General features: G+C 37.5%; 1 protein-coding gene across 5 annotated transcripts in view; it reads left to right on the forward strand.

Annotated features, from left to right (window-relative positions):
* sorcs2 (sortilin-related VPS10 domain containing receptor 2) overlaps positions 1 to 23,954 on the forward strand; it is a 301,095-nt gene that overhangs the window by 226,557 nt on the left and 50,584 nt on the right. For all 5 annotated transcript variants that reach the window (XM_087788646.1, XM_087788644.1, XM_087788647.1 and 2 more), the window contains exon 4: positions 20,616 to 20,780. In XM_087788646.1, coding sequence (XP_087644772.1) covers positions 20,616 to 20,780 — 165 coding nt within the window. The remainder of the gene's footprint in view (positions 1 to 20,615; positions 20,781 to 23,954) is intronic.

Below are 23,954 nucleotides of genomic sequence, written 5' to 3' on the forward strand. Positions count from 1 at the left end.
ATAAATGCAGATTGCCAGCAGCCTTGCGTCTTAAGCAGGTCCAGCCACACACCATAAGTTGCCTGGAAACAAAGAGAGCAACAGGTGGTTTGGCCACCAGTATACACACTTGTATACGTAAAAAAAACATCCTTTATAGTGGTTACATATCGTACTACTTGTGATTATCACTGGTTCTTTTCTTTAGCAAAAAAAAAACACTACATGGCGTGGACCAGTGGATGTGGAGCATTAGTGGATCACTTACAGGCTTGTTAAGTTTGTGTTGGCTCTTGAGAAGCAGGATTTACAAGAGGAGTGGTAATAAGTATAAGTAATGAGGTCTCTGGAGCAAGTTTGTGCTTTCACTCAGTGTAACAACCCTCACAGAGGATGTGTCCCTCGGAACTGCAAAGGTAGAAGCTAACGCAAGGTGTTGATGAAGCTTCAATAATCTCAGAGTCCACTAGATGTCACTCTCTGCTCTATAATCTATTGTTTTGAACAGGTATTTTTAACCTCATGTCATATTTATACTGAGGGCACCACCTACTGACCATTAAAAATATGACACTGTTTCATGAAGCTTCGATACATGTGTTTCCGTATTCAAGGCTCATCATGACATAAATGTTTTCAGAGGCAGAAAAAGCTGAAAACCTCCCTCATCTCTGCCGTAAATGTCAGTCTCCACGGTGACTCATCTCAGATCTGACTTCGCCATCTCGGTATTTTGTGAATTGACTGAGACTTTCAGCAGGAAGCTCACAGCTACTTCATTAAGGCGCTTTAGTACATCCCATCAATCGCAGCCTCGGGGCCAGTCACTGGATTCGAACTGAAATATTTCTGCACCGCGGGTGAGTGTATCTCGCATGATGTAACACCTCACAGGAACTGCTGGCGCTGAAAACAGCAGCGCATGAAATGTGACAACGTTCTCTGCGAGATTTACAGCGAGACGACGAGCAGCAGGTAACGGAAGCCGCTCCAGTCTGTGGAGGTTGACTTAGAAGAATCTTCTTTTTCTGAGAATATTTGCAGAAATAATGTAGAAATCGGGTTTTTACGATTGGTGAATACAAAACTACACACTTCTGGTGACACACACTCCCCATACAGTCACACATAATCTCTTGGACCTCTATTGTTCATCCGTGTCTTTTTGTAAAAAACTCTCTTTTTATTGAAATATTGACATTAGAAAATGATCTTAAGCCCCGCCCACTGAAATCACTTCTGGAGATTAAATCTTGTTGACCATAACCACAGCCTGACTCTTTTAAGAAACATCTTAAGACGTTTCTATTTGTTCAGGCTTTTCCTTGAATTTCTGGAACTCCTGTGTTGTTCTCAGTATTATCTTGATCTTTAAAGTATGTACTTTTTTGAGTATTGTTTTGATTGTTTAAGCGCTTTGTGACCCTGGTCTCGAAAAGCGCTATATAAATAAATATTACTTACTTACTTACTTACTTACCCACTCTCCTGTGATTGGTCAAGCAAGAGGTTTATCACCACGCATCATCAATCCCAAGGGTCTCCACCTCCAATGGACTCGTTGTATTAACAAAGCGGGGGGTGATTACAGCTGGCTGGAGGAGGAGTGAAGCCATTACTACGTCATGACGGACTCCGCTCTCGTAACCCCTCGTTCGCCCAGATTTCAGAGCAACTTTATAAAGTAACAGGAATATTTATAAAAAATGTATTTAAATAACTTTTTTTAATAATGTATTTTTTGGTGTGTCCTTGTGCATTTATGCAGCGGTGAAAGACGTTTGTGTTAAATATATTTCATCTTAATTATTCCTGGTGCTGCACAGGAAACACATGCTCTCATGAAACGTGATCAAAGCTCGTCCATGTCTGAGCGTTTGTCCTCCAGCAGCAGAAGCTCAGACAAAAAGATCCAAACTCAGTTGCCGGGGCCCACGATGAAGCAGAGCTACCAGCGTGTGGGAGTCACTGAAGTGATATTAAGTCTGGCCACTTTGCTCTGTGCTGGTCCAGACCACGGTTTGGATGATTTACCCAGAAGCCTGCAGCACGGCGAGGTTATTAAAAAGAGCAGGGGTGAAGGGATGAAGGTGGTCTGTGGGGGCGAGCGGCCCTGAAGCAGATTAATAATGAAGTCTACGCACTCCGTTGTAAATAAACAACCTGAGTAACAACAACAATATTAAACATGCCAAAGTTACCATCTCCTTAGAATCTACGGGCTCTCTGGTTTTCCTCTGCAACGTAATGAAAATCCATTTCTCTCTTATGTTGGCGCTACTTCAGAAGAACCTGATGCTGCTGCTGTTACCGTGACGCTTCAGTTGAATTAAAATGTAGGAAACCATAGGATTCAAGGAACATAAAAGCATTAAAACGCTGGAAAACATGAGTAAAAATAGAAATACTTTTAAACTAAACTGTTTTTCTTCACAATGTCGTATCAGTATTTACCAGCACAAGTTTCATTTGTTTTTCATCTTTCAAGTCCGATTTTTATTCATAATGATTCTGTGTTGGATTATATTTGCATAACATGTGCAATTTAAAAAATAATTAGACTTTTTAATTTACAGTTAACATGCAAATGTTCGCAGTGTTCGTTAATTTTTCTGTTTCAATTAAACTTCTGGCTGAGGACGAGAGGATACAGTGACTCCATCAGCTTTTAAAGCTGATGTTTGGACATATTTTGGTTTCAAAACAAATGAAAGTAGTTACGACTTCGTCAAGAGTCATGTGGTCTGTAAATACTGCAGGTACTCGGGCAATAAGAAGCTGTATCGTTATTGTCTTTTTTTTTTTTTTCAAATCGTGTACCTGCTGTACCTCCTGTATTCTGATGTTTCAAATCTTCAGATTATTGCCAATAAACACCCCAACCTTTAAAGAGGTAACAGTATGTGTTACTTTACTAGGCATAGACTGAATATTTGTGTTAGAGAAGCAATGACGTAACTAGTGAGTAGTAAATAACTTCAAATTATCATAAGCTTTAGCCACAAATTCAGTGTAAAACCACATTATTCAGAGCAGTTGTGTGTCAGCAGGGTAAACCAGGCGGGGCTCAGCACAGAGCAAGTGGGAGGAAGGAAGTGATGTTGTGAATCCTGATAGTTTTGGTTTCATTAGTGATCATTGCCTATATGGTGTTCTCGAAAATTGCAGAATTTATTTTTTGCAACATGGGATAGTCAAATAAATGGGTTATGTCAAAAATCACTTGCAAACGGAAAGTGTGCGAAATCATTGTTATACATATAATGATTGATCAATTAAAAATATGCCATTTTCTTGAAATTGTCTTTTGCCTCTTCCACCCTTGGACCGGTTCAGGCAATGGGTGACCTTTAAATGTGACTTTGGGCAGTTATTACTAAAAGATCAGCATCATGACTTCACCTCTGTCTATTACCTCAATATTGTTGCAAACAGTGAGTCTTGGAAATGATTTAATCAATGCTAAAATTATTTTTCTCCATGTGGGAAAATATATTTTCGTTAGTGCATTAATTTAAACATATTCCTGTCAGTATGAGAAAGTTGATATTTGCCTAATCAGTCACTTAAACTCAGGCTCAAATCACTTATCCCCTCCACGTAGCTGCCCCGCGTCATTGTCACAAAACGACGGGGCTAATGGGCTTTTGTTCCAAATGTCAACAGCATCAAGCCTCTCCACGGCAATTAACATTATTATTCCCGCCTCTGTGTTTGTGTCTTTGCACTTTTTATGGACTTTTTAAAGGGTCTGGTCTGCAGAGTGTGTATATTCCAGCTCATTATAGGCATCGAGTGACCACAAATACACTTAAACACGACGGCGATTTAATCCAAGCACTATTAGGGATAATTGACAAGGACGTAGAAAAATGCAGCAAAAAACCCTGAAAAACTAGTTTAACAGTTTGAAGAATGAAGTGTGAGATCGACAAAAAAACGTTCACTCACTCGTGAACAAGACCCCAAGGTACTTCAATTCCTCCACTTGGGGCAGTATCTCCTCTTTGGAGAACGCTCCCCACCTTGTTCCAAACGTGAAACATAAACTTAAATTTGGAGGTACCGATTCAGTTGCAAACCATTAAAGCTAGTGCTGAAGGAGGCCAACGGGGTCAACGTCATCTGCAACAAGCAATGACCAAAAACCAAGCCCACCACCCCCTCAACGCCCTGGCTATGGCTAATATTCTGTCCATAAAGTTTATGAACAGAATCTGCATCGGTCGATCTACGTTCCTAACCTCAACTATAGTCACCAACGATGGGAGGCGACTGAAAGAACAAGATCTTGGAAACAAGTGGCCGTAGGCTGGCTGGGCTCTACCTTAGAGATCATGTGGCAAGAGAGGCTCAGAGAAGAACCGCTGCTCCTCCGTGTTGAGAGGAGTCAGTTGAGGTGAACATCTGATAAAGGTGCCTCCAGGACGCCTCCCTGGTGAGGTGTTCAGGGCCTGTCCCAGAGGTAGGAAACCACGATGTGACGATGATCAACACGGATAAGCGGAAGAAGACGAGTTCAATTGCGAAATCTACAAAATATTTAAAATACAATTCAATTCAATTCAATTCAATTTTATTTAAAGTGTCTTATCATAACAAAGTTATCTCAAGACACTATACAGTTGAAATAAGACTACAGTTGATTAAGGAAAAATAGATCCCAGCCTTTCAACAAAGAGCAAGAAACAAAACACTGTACAGTGAGCTGTACAGTGAGCTATGGCGAGGAAAAACTTCCTTTTAGAAGGCAGAAACCTCGAGCGGAACCAGACTCATTGTTGACGGCCTGCCGCTTTGACCGGCTGGGAGGAAGGATGGGGGGGTAGACAGATGGATAAGGAGAGGAGTGAGGGAGGATATAGTGAGAGAAAAGAGGAGAGTGTAGGAGAGTCCATGGGGGTGCTGGAGAGAAATGCACTTATAAGTTGAAAGTTAAATCATGTTGTGTTGAAGGAAGATACAAAGCTTTTTTATACTACAAACACCCTTCTTGGAATCCACAACATTAACCTAGTTAAAACCAAATGGTGCATGTTTGCCTGCAGGATAATTCCAGTTGATGTTTTGGCAGCCAATCGAAAATACCAAAGAGTTGTGTATGAACACAACTACTACAATATATCTACTTCCATATATTCAAGTCATTCAGGAACTAGTTACACTAACACAACTGTAACTTCATGCTAATAACAATGTATGAAAATACTTTTTTTGTAGTGTCCTGACAGAAAAAAAGGATTGAGAAATAATCTGGATTGTGCCTTGAAATGTTCAAGTAAGTCATGACATTTAAAAAGGTGACATAAAGTGAAAACATTCTTCTACAGAGAGTCTGTCGGTGAAATTCTACATGTTCTTTCATCGACAGATGGACCCAAGTGGCACTTTTTTCCCTCGACACAGAGTTGAACCCTGGTGTATTTATATTCTTATATCGCTGGGTGTTTTCAGCATCTTCATCTGGATTCCTTATTAATTATATCACAAGTTCCAATTTCATCTCACATGGAGGTTTAACCTGGATCGTTGACAAGCCGAAGAATAAGAAGTCAGGTGACACAGAAAAGCCTATTATTAGAACTTTAATGAGCTTTCAATGTTGTCGGGAGGATGATCCCGGGATAATGATGGGATTACATAATAGATTTCCGAAAACAAAAAGCAGAAAACCTGACGGATACGCACTGAAGGTTGTGTGGAAATAGAAGCTGTCGCTCAATCTTATCCGACTCTTCCCGCGTGAGCCGTCTAATGAAAAAAAACAAACTGTGATGGAGTGGAAGTGGGAATTAAACCGGAGAATAATAATCCTTGCTCGGAGGCGGCTACTGTGACACTTCAGCGATAGAAGGTCTAGTTTATCTATTTTGGTGTTTATATATCGGTGAGAGCGCTGAGTGACGGGCGCTCTGTCCTGGCTGCGGCTCGCCTTTCACTCAAATCACGCTCGGATAAGATTCAAACCCCGGCAGCCACAGGATCCCAAAATAAATGATGGCTGACGCGTGACAGGTAGATTTAAAACGAATATCATAAACGCTCCAGGATCGTCTCGGTGTTTCCTGTGAGAAGAATAGATGTCCATACATTTGTGAGCTAAAATATGTTTGACAAATTGGCCTTAACTACGTTTAATATTATAATTTCATCAGTGCTTGTGTGATGATTAGAGATGTCTTCGTGCCATGAATAGTCGATAAGGGAGTAAACATGACCCCTGACCTTGAGGGTAATAACTCATTCAAGTTTGGTGGATACCTTTGGATGAAGATCATTAGCAGCTTGTGAAACTTTAGCGAAGATATAACGGCGAACTAACAGCTCTGTGCTTCAGCGAGGATCCAGACACACGTGTAAACTGCGTGTTGTTCTTTCTGACTTGTAAACAAGTCAATATGTGACTTTAAACCTGATCTGATTTCTACTCTTTGTTGAAGTAAGTCAAGGTGTTAAGTCAGATACTTAAGTTGACAGTTTTTATTTAAGTACGATACATCTTTAAGACTCCAAATTCACTGATTATGAGTCAGATTATCCACACCTGTGTACAGTCCTGTGCAGAAAACAACATACGTAAGTAAGTAAGTAAGTCATTTTTATTTATATAGCACTTTTCCAGACCAGGGTCACAAAGTGCTTAAACAATCAAAACAATATTCAATAAAGTATATACTTTAAAGGTCAAGATAAAACTGATAACACAACAGGAGTTCCAGAAAATCAAGGAAAAGCCTGAACAAATAGAAACATCTTAAGATGTTTCTTAAAGGAGTCAGTAGATCCATCAAGGATCAAAGAGAGAGGAAGATCGTTCCAAAGCTTAGGAGCAACAGCCTTTATTAATAACACGTTTTTTAAGTCGTAATTTGAATGAAAAATTAGTAATTTTAAAATGGATTTTGCTCCATTTTGACATCCTAGTGGCTTCACTCCTCCAGACAGCTGCAATCTCGCCTGCTTTGTTTATACAATGAGTCCCTTGGAGGTAGAGACTTCCTTGATGACACGAGGTGACAAACCTTCATGATTGACCATTCACAGCAGAGTGAGCAAGATTTTATCTCCAGAAAAACGAATTGTTTCCAGTGCACGGCGCTTAAGATCATTTTCCAAGAACAGAAACAGCTTTTCTTTTTTTTTTTTTTCTTTGCTTTACATCATTCGGAAAAGCTTTCATTCATTCAATTTCAATTTCAATTTCACTTTCATTAAAAGCATCAAATTAAAGAGGACGTCATGAGAAAACGACATTATTCATCTGAGTACAGCATCTGTCAATCTTTTGGAGAAATTGAGTTCATTGCACAAGGTTCTTTACTTTCTTTAATGAATGCATGATGTGGATTTTGGAGATTTAGTTGAAGTGGCTTCGAAACCTTTAGTGATTTTGTAAAAACAGTGGTTTTAAACGGCAGTAAATTTCATTTGTGTTTCACCTCTTTTAGTCTTTCACTCTCCACAACTCTGAATTTATCCTCCTCCACCAACTACCTTCACTCATCCATCCATCTGCATTTGAGGCGCTGAAGGTTGAGCCGGAAAGTGTATTAAAACTTTACACCGTGGAGTGAGTGTTGTTGCTGGATCGTCTCGGGCACTTAGCGATTAGCGAGTTCGAGAGAACGAGTGAGTTTCATTGATTCTTAAAGCTGCTCTCGCCGCTACATTTCTCAAGATCACCAGTTCAAACCTCTTGTTCAATCATCTAAAATGGGTTCAGACCGAAACATATCCAGTAGATGATTCAAGTCCATGTGAGGAGGGAAGACAAGAAGAGCGATGGTGTTTCTTTGTTGCCAAATCCTGTTTGCATAAAAAACGTATATGCTTAGCGTGCAAAAAATTAAACCTACAGGTATCCACTTCAGAAAGTTATGTTATTCCGAGCTTCTACTCTCCCTTGGATTGGCTCTGACCAATAAGAATGCAGGGGGCGTCTCTTTAATGGCCCTCCCCCGAGTGCCAAATCTCATTTTTTGAAAGAGACTGCAATCGGTGCGCAGGATTTGGCACTGAAGTAACGCCATACACAGGCGTCCATTAGGGGGCGTATGACACTTTACCTCCAAATGAAGTGACGAAAAATATCATCTTTACGACGCACATTCTTTTTTTGAAATTTTCGGTTAATGGTTGGGAAACACTGAAGAATTGATCACTCGTTCTTATTTGGGATTATTGGTTTTTGGATTTCTGAACGTTTATTGGTAGAACACACAGACTCAGGGCGCTTTTATAAGTGGGATTAATCGGCATCATAATGACTAAAATGTCCGTCACATATGATCAGATAGAGACAGAGAATAGTTTTTTTTTCTGCTAGTTTAGCTCCTAAGTTAGCCTCGATGCTAACTACTGTGATATGTGGTTATTGTGGTGAATCTAAATAGTTTGCAGGAAGTCGTGGGAGAATCGAGTTTTCACGATCGTTTTGAATCCCTCCCTAGATCGCTGAAGAATAAATCATTTTCTTATTCTAGTTCCACTGAACCCCGTCTTGATCGTTAAACTTGTCTCGGTCCAATAACCTCCTAGTTCATTCTATAACTCTCCGTCCAACATATTGTCGTCTCTGCTCACGACATCTATCTAAACTCGGTCTGACCTTCGTCTTGAAGCTTCTCCCCACGAGCTCTCATGAACCTTTGTCTGATCTTTCATGTCGTTTCCTGCTGCTTCTCTTCAGCACTTGGACTCTTCAGTTACTTCTCATCTTACATTGTTAAGTCCTCGCAGAATTGATGTCGAGAAACGTCATCGACCGACATGACGGGAATTATTGATTTACATTTTTATTAAAGTTGGTCAATAATACTGTTAATCTGCTTTTTTTTAAATTATCCCTGGTCTTTTCAAGAGTTCATCCATCCATCCATCCATCCAACTATTAATCCATCCATCCATCCATCCATCCATCCATCCATCCATCCATCCATCCATCCTTCCATCTATTTATCTATTTATCTATCTTTCTATTAATCCATCCATCCATCCATCCATCCATCCATCCATCCATCCTTCCATCTATTTATCTATCTATCTATCTATCTATCTATCTATCTATCTATCTATCTATCTATCTATCTATCTATCTATCTATCTATCTATCTATCTATCTATCTATCTATCTATCTATCTATCTATCTATCTATCTATCTATCTATCTATCTATCTATCTATCTATCTATCTATCTATCTATCTATCTATCTATCTATCTATCTATCTATCTATCTATCTATCTATCTATCTATCTATCTATCTATCTATTTATCTATCTATCCATCCTCCCGTCTATTTATACATTTATTAATCCATCCATCCATCCATCCATCCATCCATCCATCCATCCATCCATCCATCCATCCATCCATCCATCCATCCATCCATCCATCACCCATCCATCCATCATCCATCCATCCATCCATCATCCATCCATCCATCCATCCATCCATCCATCCATCCATCATCCATCCATCCATCCATCCATCCATCATTCCATCCATCCATCCATCCATCCATCCATCCATCCATCCATCCATCCATCCATCCATCCATCCATCCATCCATCCATCCATCCATCATCCATCCATCCATCATCCATCCATCCATCCATCCATCCATCCATCCATCCATCATCCATCCATCCATTATCCATTATCCATCCATCCATCCATCCATCCATCCATCCATCCATCCATCCATCCATCCATCCATCCATCCATCCATCACCCATCCATCAATCCAACTCGCTGCTCATTTTCACTAAATACATTTTGGACATGTTGTTAAAAAAGCTTGGAGGTCTTTCTTGTGGTGTGAGGGTTGTTTTTCACAACAAAATCATGAAAATGAACTGATTTTAAATCATGATTTGTCCGTTTCTAATATACTTATAGCATGTGTTTTAACTGTATATTGTCTTTGATTGAGCGCTTTGTGACCCTGGTCTAGAAAGGTGCTTAAAGTTACCATTACTTACTTACTTACAAATTAAACTGCATAGAAACATTTTAATATAATTTTTTGTACCACTTTCATATACATTTTATATTCCACTTGTGAATAAAAATCATTATTCTGTTGCTATAAAGTAATCGTTACATCATGTCCGTGTAGAAAAAAACAAATCTGTCAAGACGTCTCTTTTTTTTCTCAAAGCCTCCTTAAACGGGCTCAGAAGCAGCCGACGCTAGAAGTGTCTGCGGATGAGAGGATGAAAGGATGAGAGAAGAGAGTGTCCTGTCAATCACCAGACCGGAGGTTTGGGGGTAGAGTCTGATAACGGCGTGGAATCTGAGACGTACACTTACGCTGTCGGTTCCTCGACTTCACCTCTTAGCTTCTACGTTTCAGGAGCTTCTAAAGTGAAGATTATTTCTTGAGACAAACGTGTCTGATTTGTGTTCACAAGGCTTCTCTCTGCGGAGGATTCCAGAGACACTGAGCAGGAATCTCATTTAATCCTTGATGCGTCTACTGCGAATGCAGGAAAGCATCTTCTTCTTCTACTTCTTCTTCTTATTCTTCTTCTTCTTCTTCTTCTTCTTCTTATTCTTCTTCTTCTTCTTCTTCTTCTTCTTCTTCTTCTTCTTCTTCTTCTTCTTCTTCTTCTTCTTCTTCTTACGACACCTTTCAGGACAACATGTCGGCAATGTTTGCTTCCACGGCTCACAGCGTGTATCGCTTCTCGCCATCTGCTCTGTGAGAGGTGTGTGTGTGTGTGTGTGTGTGTGTGTGTGTGTGTGTGTGTGTGTGTGTGTGTGTGTGTGTGTGTGTGTGTGTGTGTGTGTGTGTGTGTGTGTGTGTGTGTGTGTGTGTGTGTGTGTGTGTGTGTGTGTGTGTGTGTGTGTGTGTGTGTGTGTGTGTGTGTGTGTGTGTGTGTGTGTGTGTGTGTGTGTGTGTGTGTGTGTGTGTGTGTGTGTGTGTGTGTGTGTGTGTGTGTGCGTGCGTGTGTGTGTGTGTGTGTGGACACACACATATGTGGATAAACAAAAACATGGACACACACATATATGGATACACAAACACATGGACACACACATATATGGATAAACAAACACATGGACACACACATATATGGATACACACACACATGGACAAAAACATTTATGAACACACACACATGGACAAAAACATATATGGACACACACACATGGACAAAAACATATATGGACACACACATGGACAAAAACATATATGGACACACACACATGGACAAAAACATATATGGACACACACATGGACAAAAACATATATGGACACACACACATGGACAAAAACATATATGGACACACACACATGGACAAAAACATATATGGACACACACACATGGACAAAAACATATATGGACACACAGACATGGACAAAAATATATATGGACACACACACATGGACAAAAACATATATGGACACACACACATGGACAAAAACATTTATGAACACACACATGGACAAAAATATATATGGACACACACACATGGACAAAAACATATATGGACACACACACATGGACAAAAACATATATGGACACACACACATGGACAAAAACATATATGGACACACACATGGACAAAAACATATATGGACAAACACACATGGACAAAAACATATATGGACACACACACATGGACAAAAACATATATGGACACACACACATGGACAAAAACATATATGGACACACACATGGACAAAAACATATATGGACAAACACACATGGACAAAAACATATATGGACACACACACATGGACAAAAACATATATGGACACACACATGGACAAAAACATATATGGACACACACACATGGACAAAAACATATATGGACACACACACATGGACAAAAAAATATATGGACACACACACATGGACAAAAACATATATGGACACACACATGGACAAAAACATATATGGACACACACACATGGACAAAAACATATATGGACACACACATGGACAAAAACATATATGGACACACACACATGGACAAAAATATATATGGACACACACACATGGAAAAAAACATATATGGACACACACACATGGACAAAAACATATATGGACACACACACATAGACAAAAATATATATGGACACACACATGGACAAAAACATATATGGACACACACACATGGACAAAAACATATATGGACACACACATGGACAAAAACATATATGGACACACACACATGGACAAAAACATATATGGACACACACACATGGACAAAAACATATATGGACACACACACATGGACAAAAACATATATGGACACACACACATGGACAAAAACATATATGGACACACACATGGACAAAAACATATATGGACGCACACACATGGACAAAAACATATATGGACACACACACATGGACAAAAACATATATGGACACACACACATGGACAAAAACATATATGGACACACACACATGGACAAAAACATATATGGACACACACACATGGACAAAAACATATATGGACACACACACATGGACAAAAATATATATGGACACACACACATGGACAAAAACATATATGGACACACACATGGACAAAAACATATATGGACACACACACATGGACAAAAACATATATGGACACACACACATGGACAAAAACATATATGGACACACACACATGGACAAAAACATATATGGACACACACACATGGACAAAAATATATATGGACACACACACATGGACAAAAACATATATGGACACACACACATGGACAAAAACATATATGGACGCACACACATGGACAAAAACATATATGGACACACACACATGGACAAAAACATATATGGACACACACACATGGACAAAAACATATATGGACGCACACACATGGACAAAAACATATATGGACACACACACATGGACAAAAACATATATGGACACACACACATGGACAAAAACATATATGGACACACACACATGGACAAAAATATATATGGACACACACACATGGACAAAAACATATATGGACACACACACATGGACAAAAACATATATGGACGCACACACATGGACAAAAACATATATGGACACACACACATGGACAAAAACATATATGGACGCACACACATGGACAAAAACATATATGGACACACACACATGGACAAAAACATATATGGACACACACATAGTCTTTTAAATTCAATATTAAAATGTTGTTATCATAATAGAAGAAACTAAAGGCTACCAAACAAATAATTAAAAGTTATTATTTGTTTTAGTTTTCTTGAAAGGGGCCATTTTTGGAAAGAGTAATTTCATTCAGAACTTCAAAATAAAATACATATTTTTTGTCTCATAAAAACTTTTGTTTGTACAGATAAAAAATGTTGTGTATTTAACAGTTCAGTTCAGTTTTAAAACTGCTTAAAAATGTCTGACACGTGAAACCAACAATTACATGTTTCGATTTCCCATTCTGTCAACACTGTGTGTGTGTGTGTGTGTGTGTGTGTGTGTGTGTGTGTGTGTGTGTGTGTGTGTGTGTGTGTGTGTGTGTGTGTGTGTGTGTGTGTGTGTGTGTGTGTGTGTGTGTGTGTGTGTGTGTGTGTGTGTGTGTGTGTGTGTGTGTGTGTGTGTGTGTGTGTGTGTGTTCTGGTGATGAGTAGTTGTTAATGTATGGAAGTATGTCAGTGACATCATCATATTGAAGGGTTGAATATACAGGTTTTTTCTATTGCTTAAGCACGATATTGAAGGTTGGCCCAGTTTTTCAAAACCATACAAAAAATAAGAAGAACACCTCACATCCTTTGCAAAATTAAACACTCTAGTTAAAACTATACACTACTTTATAAAAATTATATTTTGTTACCGTGCTATGCAACCACATTGCTGCACTTAAACTAACACACTTTTTTCAATTCTACTGCTGTTATATCAGTAATGTGAGGGAAGTACACACAAAAAGTGCAAATATAAAAAACTAAAAATGAATAGAATACAATACAAGACCACTCCTGCGATAAAAATATATATTATTTATACAGTATATACTAGTCAAAATTTCAACAGAAGATGTCCATGCTAGAAGAGTACTGTGCATAACACACACACCCAATCAAAAATAAATAAATAAGATCCTTTCAATAATAAAAAAAATATGGGGTACGAGGACTGACAAAAAAGAAAAGAAAATCCAGAAGACACACACATGGACACACACATATAGGGATACTCACACACAGACAGACACGTATGTGGATACACACACACATAGATACACACGTATATGAACACAAACACACGGATACACACGTATATGAACACAAACACCTTTGGACACACACATATGGATACACAAACACATGGACACACACACATATATGGATACACACACATGGACAAAAACATATATGGATAAACAACACATGGACACACACATATATGGATACACAAACACATGGACAAAAACATATATGGATACACACACACATGGACACACACATACAGTATATGGATACACAAACACATGGACACACACATATATGGATACACACACACGGACAAAAACATATATGGATAAACAAACACATGGACACACACATATATGGACACACACACATGGACAAAAACATATATGGACGCACAGATGGACAAAAACATATATGGACACACACATGGACAAAAACATATATGGACACACACATGGACAAAAACATATATGGACACACAGATGGACAAAAACATATATGGACACACACACATGGACAAAAACATATATGGACACACACACATGGACAAAAACATATATGGACACACACACATGGACAAAAACATATATGGACACACACACATGGACAAAAACATATATGGACACACACACATGGACAAAAACATATATGGACACACACACATGGACAAAAACATATATGGACACACACACATGGACAAAAACATATGTGGACACACACATGGACAAAAACATATATGGACACACACATGGACAAAAACATATATGGACACACACATGGACAAAAACATATATGGACACACAGATGGACAAAAACATATATGGACACACACACATGGACAAAAACATATATGGACACACACACACATGGACAAAAACATATATGGACACACACATGGACAAAAACATATATGGACACACACACATGGACAAAAACATATATGGACACACACATGGACAAAAACATATATGGACACACACATGGACAAAAACATATATGGACACTCACATGGACAAAAACATATATGGACACACACATGGACAAAAACATATATGGACACACACACATGGAGAAAAACATATATGGACACACACACATGGACAAAAACATATATGGACGCACACACATGGACAAATTTTACATTTACATTTTTGGAAAGAGTTATTTCATTCAGAACTTCAAAATAAAATACATATTTTTTGTCTCATAAAAACTTTTGTTTGTACAGATAAAAAATGTTTGTGTGTATTTAAAAGTTTTCCGGTTAAACTTTTTTTTTTTAAAACTGCTTAAAAATGTCTGACACATGAAACCAACAATTACATGTTTCGATTTCCCATTCTGTCAACTCTCCCGAGCTCCCATGATGCTTTGCTCCCCTGACTCCATTCCAAGCTGAGCTCGGCTCGATGCGCTGCCGTCTCCGAGCGGAACCCGAGCCCAGACCATCTCCATACGTAATTGAGTGGAAAAGAATAGAAGTTGTGTTGATGCTTGTTCGGGCGCACAATGTTGTACACTTTTCACTGAATTCCCTTTCATTTACAGACTGAACACAATGATTTTATGAAATTTAGTTTCAATAAATCAGGATTTAATCCAAAATCTCTGCATAACAAGTGTATATAACGTCAGGATATGTGGATGATGTGAATTTATATTGTAATAATCTTAAATAATGGGAATTAAATAAGCTTTATGTTGAACTAATGTTGCAAAAAAAAGGATATTTAAGCAAAATGTGTCTTATTCAAATAAATGTAATCAAAATTCACTCAAAACATCCAAAAAAGGGTCTTATTTTAACATATAAATACAAAAAACGATGGCTATATCGCGAGTATATCGTTTTAATGGGGTTTGAAACATTTTGAACATGACAAAGATGATGTTTTAATACAAGAAATGTCATATCTCACCCTAATGGTACATTTTAAAGGTTCTTTTTTTGTTCTTAAAAATCTTGAAATAAGACTTGACAAGTGAAAGTGACTCTTTAGATCTAATCTGACAGTTTTTACTTAAAGGAAGTTGTTGCTTAGATTTCATTATTGCAGTGAAGCTACTCAAATATGTTTTAATTTGTTCTTACATTAGCATTTGTCTTATGTGGGTGAAATAAAAAGAGTTGAGGAAACTAACCAAAAAAAAACATGTTTTCTACCAATAAAAAAACGTCATAAAACCCAGAGAAAGCACTAATCTACGTCGACAGACTTTCACGCTTCCCAAAACCGTTTCAAGCAGATTTGGTCGTCGTACGGAGGATTACGGGGTTGACGGCCTCTGATCCGCGTCGACTCACCCGGACACAGTCGAGCTGATCAAACGCTTATCGAACACGCCGGCGCGTCCGGAAGATTTCAAAAGCTCTTAGTTTTGTTTTCTCTAAATCCTCCTTTTGAATATGTCGCGACCCGGCAGACGCTCCGGCAGGAAGTCGAGCAGCTTTTCATCCGTCCGCACACAAAGCGCCGCTGTGTCGTGAAAAACCTTGAGAAATGACTCGGAGGAAACGGAATCTAGGAGGAACCAATCAAAGGAGCTTCTCTGTTGAGGAGGAAAACTTTCACCGCGACGAGAGAGAGATCTCCGGTTGGACTTTTAACCTCGTGTTTCCCTGAAGTTTCCCACGAACTTCTGTCGTTTTGTTGTGAGACGAGACGCCGTCGCTGCAGCAAAACTCATATTGAGTCATTAAAAGAAAATCAAGAAGTTTAAACCGTGTTGAATTATTACATAGAAAAGATTCATTTTATCATTTTATCATTTTATAAGAATCTTTTAAACCACCGGCATTCTTTAAGAATTGTACTAGTTCTTAACAAGACAGAGCGCAGCAGCAGTTACATGCCATACAAGTGAATGATGTCACAGCAAATAAAATTAAGATATATATATATATATATGGAAGGATGGATGGATGGATGGATGGATGGATGGATGGATGGATGGATGGATGGATGGATGGATGGATGGATGGATGGATGGATGGATGGATGGATGGATGGATGGATGGATGGATGGATGGATGGATGGATGGATGGATGGATGGATGGATGGATGGATGGATGGATGGATGGATGGATGGACTTAATACATCAAATAAATAAAACAATATCAATACATAATATAAAAAAACCATATTAATACATTATATAAATAAAACATATCAATACATAAAATAAATAAATAAACATTTTAATACAAAAAATAAATAAGACAATATCAATACATAATATAAAAAATAAAAACATTTTAATACATAATATAAATAAAACAATATTAATATGTAAAATAAATAAAACAATATCAATACATACAATAAATAAAACCATATTAATACATAATATAAATAAAACCATATCAATACATAAAATTAAAAAAAAAACATTTTAATACATAAAATAAATGAAACCATGTTCATACAAATAATAAATAAAACAATATCAATTCATAATTTTAAAAAATATTAATTAATACATTATATAAATAAACCATAAAAATCCAATAAATAAATTAAAACATATTAATACATAATATATAAAAAACATATTAATACATTATTTAAATTAAACCATATCAATACATTATATGAATAAACTCCATAAATATCAGTACAAAAATATTATACCTCAAACATATCCTCGTGAACAAATGTAATCAAACCTATTTGTTTTAGTGCAAATCAGTCCGGAGCAGCTTTTGAACACACAGTGTTTTCGTTGTTTCGATGCAACATAACGTTCCACACGGACGCTGACAGTCACGGTCGGACGTCTGATGTTGGACGCGAGTCCCGAGGATGTCAAGATGCACCAGGTTCCACTGACTGATGTCCTTCTAATAGAGACGTATCGACAGCGGCGGCTCGACCGACTGATGGATCGATGGCTCCGGTCCACCAGGGACACCGAAATCCCAGTTCTCTACATGCCTTCGAATCGACTGTGATTCGAGGAGCTCAACATAAAAACGAGCGTCTTTGTCGCCGACAACAAACATGTCTTTGTGTCTCCTGTGCGTCGTCCTCTTCTCCGGACCATCCTCCGGCAACCCCACAAACGCCAGCTCTTTAATTGACCAATGCTGCTCAGGGAAGTGTGCGGAGAACAAACAGCAGTTGGACACGAACTCTGGAGTCATGACGAGCATACTGAGTGTGTGTGTGTGTGTGTGTGTGTGTCTGTGTGTGCGTGTGTGTGTTTGCTGGCTCGTGTGCGTCGTAGAATTAACAGCCTCGAGCGCCCGAGGATACAAGAGACCTGCGAGGCTGGAGTAGACCTTCTTCATTTGACACTTCAAATGCTTCTCCTGTTTTTTTTTTTGTTTTTTTTTCCAGCGTTCAGGAAAAGCAAAGAGTCGGCAGCGAGGATTAATTCACAGCTTTGTTTGAAGATATCTGTCAGACCCGTAGAAGGCAATGATCTGGATGTATCTGCCTGAGGAGGATCAGCACCTCCATGTTTGCACCTGGTCTTCAATGATTCAACCAGAGTTAAAGTCAATCTTCACTCATGTTCTTTTCACCCTCATGTCGACCAAGAGTTGGGATTATTTTCAGAGTAAACCGTGCCTTTTTTTAGAGTTATAGACAAAGATCTTTGTTCATTTTAATGTAGTGACTGGAGCTCAGTTGTCTTCGTCTTCATCTTAGTCCAAAAAGATACTTAAAAACATCCAAATACCTTCATACTGCTCGATTGTAACGTCCATCTTGGATTGAAGCCTCGATGTGACAAGAATTGTTCCAAAAAAAACTTTTGTGTTAAAAAGTCTGTAATTTTTTAGCGGAAAGAAGAAAGTTGTGAAAAGCGAAAGTTAATCGTCAAATCGAGCTCTAGACTAGTCCGCCTACAACAAGGTCTAAAAGAGTTTGTGTTTCACTTGCTGTCACTAGTTAACTGGTTTATTTTTAGAGTAAACTGGACAGAAGTGTATTAACGCGTCAGGAGTCACACGCTCGTTCGACATTTAAAAATAGTTCATAACAGTAATAATCAATACAACAATAATGAAGTATTTTAAGTTTTTTTTTGGCAAACCAGTAACAAGTTCTACACAAGAGTTTTCAACTTCAATCCAGTGATTTTTTAAAACCGAAATATTGCCGTCAACGAGCCTTTATAACGTAACGATAACTAGACAAGACGCATCGTAAATGTTGGTCATGTGACGATAACTATGATTGACTATATAATGCCAAATATATGACTTTTGAGAAAAAACAATACGTTATTTATTTAGTTTAAAAACAAGATGAATAAACTTTCACCACATCTCAGGAACCGGCGAGTGCGTTGCGCTTCATAGCGTAGGCAAAGCTACGCAGAATTCAATTGCTAACGTGGAATGCTAGGCTAACAAGGTTGCTAATTTAGCATCATAGGCTAACAAGGTTGCTAATGTAGCATGCTAGGATAACAAGGTTGCTAATATAGCATACTAGGATAACAAAGTTGCTAATGCTACATACAAGGGATAACAAGGTTGCTAATGTAGCATCCTAGGATAACAAGGTCGCTAATATAGCATGCTAGCCTAACAAGGTTGGTAATGTAACATACTAGAATAACAAGGTTACTAATGTAGCATACTTGGATAACAAGGCTGCTAATGTAGCATACTAGAATAACACGGTTACTAATATAGCATACTAGAATAACAAGGTTTGCTAATGTAGCATACTAGAATAACAAGGTTACTAATGTAACATACTAGAATAAAAAGGTTGCTAATGTAGCATGCTAGGCTAACAGAGTGCTAATGTAGCTAACTAGGATAAGTGAACTAAACTAGCAAATGAACTATGGAAAACAATGTTGGAGTAGACAAATTATCCATTTGGAGATTCTACGATGGAATTGTCACATGAATGTAATTTTATAGATTATGTGCTCACACCATCATAGTTAATGTGTACATCTATTATTCAATGAGTAAATTTCAGCGCCTGGTTGTGACTAATAGTAGTTTTAAAAAAAGACAGCGGCACGAAAAGACCGGACCAAAAAAGAAAGATTAAAGCACGGCAGAAAACAAAGCTAGTTAAATAATAAATGAATAATGATTCTTACATAAACACTGTATATGTATGAATAGAAATATCAATAAAGGTTGAAAATGAAGAATGATGTGTAGAACGGTCGGTCACTCATCATCGTGAATCTCCACAGCTTTCAACGTCTCTCTCTGAAAACGATTAGTGTCTATTGATCGTCTCTGTCTGGGTTCAGCGCCATCATTGTGAGCCTCTGTCAGTGCAGGTTAAATCTGACTTGAACGTCTTTAAGGTTCAACATAGATAATCAATCTCACGTTGTTCAGGCGGGTCAAGAAATGTAAGCACGGGTATCGACCTGTGACAAACAGCTGACTCAGCGAAGAGTGCCGGTTCACCTCTGACCTTTCTCATTCTTCTCCGACCCAGGTGGTCCTGGTGGGATCTTCGGTGAACGAGCGAGATCAGATGTTGTTCATCAGCACCGACGAGGGGTCGTCCTTCCAGAGACAGTCCGTCGCCTTCACCCCGGAGACCCTCATCTTCCACCCCAAAGAGGAGGACAAGATGCTGGCCTACTGCAAGGATGGACGAGTGAGTTCGACACCAGTTCCTCTTTCATGACGTCATCAATTTAGCTTATGACAAAAAAAAAGAAGTTTTTGTTCAAGTAGCTTCTTTTAGTTACATAACAATATTGCTGTTTTTAAATTACAAGCACTCTAGGCTAACATGTGGCTAAATGTGGCATGTTAGACTAACAATGTCGCTAATGTAGCTCACTAGAATAACAAGTTAGCTAATGTAGCATTCTTGGATAACAAGGTTGTAAGGTAGCATACTAGGATAAGAAGGTCGCTAATGTAGCATACTAGGTTAACAAGGTTGCTGATGTAGCATACTCGAATAACAGGTTTGCTAATGTAGCATCTTAGGCTAACAAGGTCGCTAATGTAGCTAACTAGGATAACAAGTAAGCTAATGTAGCATACTAGGATAACAAGGTCGCCAATGTAGTATACTAGGTTAACAAGGTTGCTATTGTTGCATACTAGAATAACAAGGTCGCTAATGTACCACACTATGTTAACAAGGTTGCTAATGTAGCATTCTTGGCTAACAAGGTTGCTAAGGTAGCATACTAGGATAACAAGGTCACCAATGTAGCATACTAGGTTAACAAGGTTGCTGATGTAGCATACTAGAATAACAGGTTTGCTAATGTAGCATCTTAGGCTAACAAGGTCGCTAATGTAGCTAACTAGGATAACAAGTAAGCTAATGTAGCATACTAGGATAACAAGGTCTCCAATGTAGTATACTAGGTTAACAAGGTTGCTATTGTTGCATACTAGAATAACAAGGTCGCTAATGTAGCACACTATGTTAACAAGGTTGCTAATGTCGCTAACTAGAATAACAAGGTTGCTAATGTAGCATACTAAGATAACAAGGTTGCTAATGTAGCATACTAGAATAACAAGGTTGCTAATGTAGCATACTAGAATAACAAGGTTGCTAATGTAGCATACTTGGATAAAAAAGGTTGCTAATGTGGCATCTTGGGCTAACAAGGTCGCTAATGTAGTTACCTAGAATAACAAGTTAGCTTATTTAACATTCTGGGATAACAAGGTTGCTAAGGTAGCATACTAGGATGACAAGGTCGCTAATGTAGAACACTAGGTTAACAAGGTTGCTTATGATACATACTAGAATAACAAGGTTGCTAATGTAGCATCTTAGGCTAACAAGGTCGCTAATATCGCTAACTAGAATAACAAGGTTGCTAATGTAGCATACTAGGCTAACAAAGTTATTAATACAGCATGCAAGGCTAACAAGGTTGCTACTCTAGCATGCAGCTAACAAAGATAGTTTTGTAAAAACAAGGACATAATGGCAATAAAATAGAGTCCAACATCAAAACAAAACACACTTAAATCAAAACATTAGTGGAACTTTGAATCCCCACACTAACGACAAAATAATGAATAGTCATTCATTATGTGTATGCTATTCAAATGTTATGGGTTGTCTTGCAGCTTTATAAAAAACAAACAGCATCAGCATCAGCAGCAAAAAATAATGAAGCCACGGATACTGACATCATTGCTGTCGGTTAGTTGAGTTCCAGGTTTGTAATTACTCGAAAGACTGTTTCACAAATTGAACGATAACTATTACTCCACCGCTGAATGTTTTTGTTGCTGCGAGGCTGTTTGGAGTACATTTGAAAGTGCACTTTACGAGAGCAACGAATAAAAGCAAAAACTCTTTGTATCCGTTGCTAGTGAATTGAATTGAATTCAGGGCTGCCACGGTTTGCTCAAGGGCGGACTCGAACTACACAAATGTCACATTTCATCACAGCGAGATCTCCTGAAGAAGATGGCTCTAAAGAAATGATCGTGTCACAGTGAATCGCTCACTCTTTTAACCATGTTTAACAAGCAACACATTTCACTCCTGGAAACTGACTGAAGTCCGATGTTAGTCTAATCCAGGGGCCTCATCGTATTCAAGCCATTTAGGGCCCTTGACAAAATATTCTATGGCCCTCCATTTGTTTTTATGAGTTTGGGCCCAACGAGGGAATCCATCTTTAAACAAGGTCAGATGGTTAAGGAACAAAAATGATCACATCAAATGTTATCAGTTATATAGCTTTGATTATATAGTAGTATATAAGTATTATTATTGACCCAAATTCAGAGTGAACGCACACAAAAATGTAATCTATCTATCTATCTATCTATGTCAGATGGTTAAATAATTAAAATCATATCAGTTATGTAGCTTTGATATATAGTTAAGAAGGAGAAACAAATTCAGTTCAGTTTAGTTTAGTTTATTTTAAATTACACGTAACATTTGACAAAAATGATCCAACGTCACAGTGAAAACACACAACAATTTTTCGATTTACTGTGTTTTTGATTATCTGTTTAGGTACTCTAGAAAGAACTACATAAAACGTATTATTATTATTATTATTATTATTGTTTTTATTATTATAAGTATTATGATTATGTATCTACTGTACATGTATTATATTACATTATATTATATTATATTATATTATATTATATTATATTATATTATATTATATTATATTATATTATATAATATTGTATTGTATTGAATCGTATTGTATTGTATTGTATTGTATTATGTTATATTAAATTACATTATATTATGTTGTATAGCATTGTATTATCTTATATTATATTGTATTGTATTATATTATATTATATTATATTGTATTGTATTATATTATATTATATTACAGTATATTATATTATATTGTATTGTATTATATTGTATTGTATTGTATTGTATTGTATTGTATTGTATTGTATTATATTATGTTGTATAGTATTGTATTATCTTATATTATATTGTATTATATTATATTATATTATATTATATTATATTGTATTGTATTGTATTGTATTGTATTGTATTGTATTGTATTGTATTGTATTGTATTGTATTGTATTATATTGTATTGTATTGTATTGTATTATATTATATTATATTATATTATATTATATTATATTATATTATATTATATTATATTATATTATATTATATTATATTATATTGCATTGCATTGCACCTTAAATATGCAACAGGCTGGTCAAACTTGAGTATTCCAATATTCCATCAGAATATCAAGATCACCACAACAAACCAAGAGTGCTTTGCTCTGATTGGTCCAGAAGGATGTTGGTTACTTACCTTTCATTGGATAGAAACACTAGA

The sequence above is a fragment of the Callionymus lyra genome, chromosome 4 (genome assembly GCF_982586985.1).
Source record: "Callionymus lyra chromosome 4, fCalLyr1.hap1.1, whole genome shotgun sequence".
NCBI classification, from domain to species: Eukaryota; Metazoa; Chordata; class Actinopteri; order Syngnathiformes; family Callionymidae; genus Callionymus; species Callionymus lyra.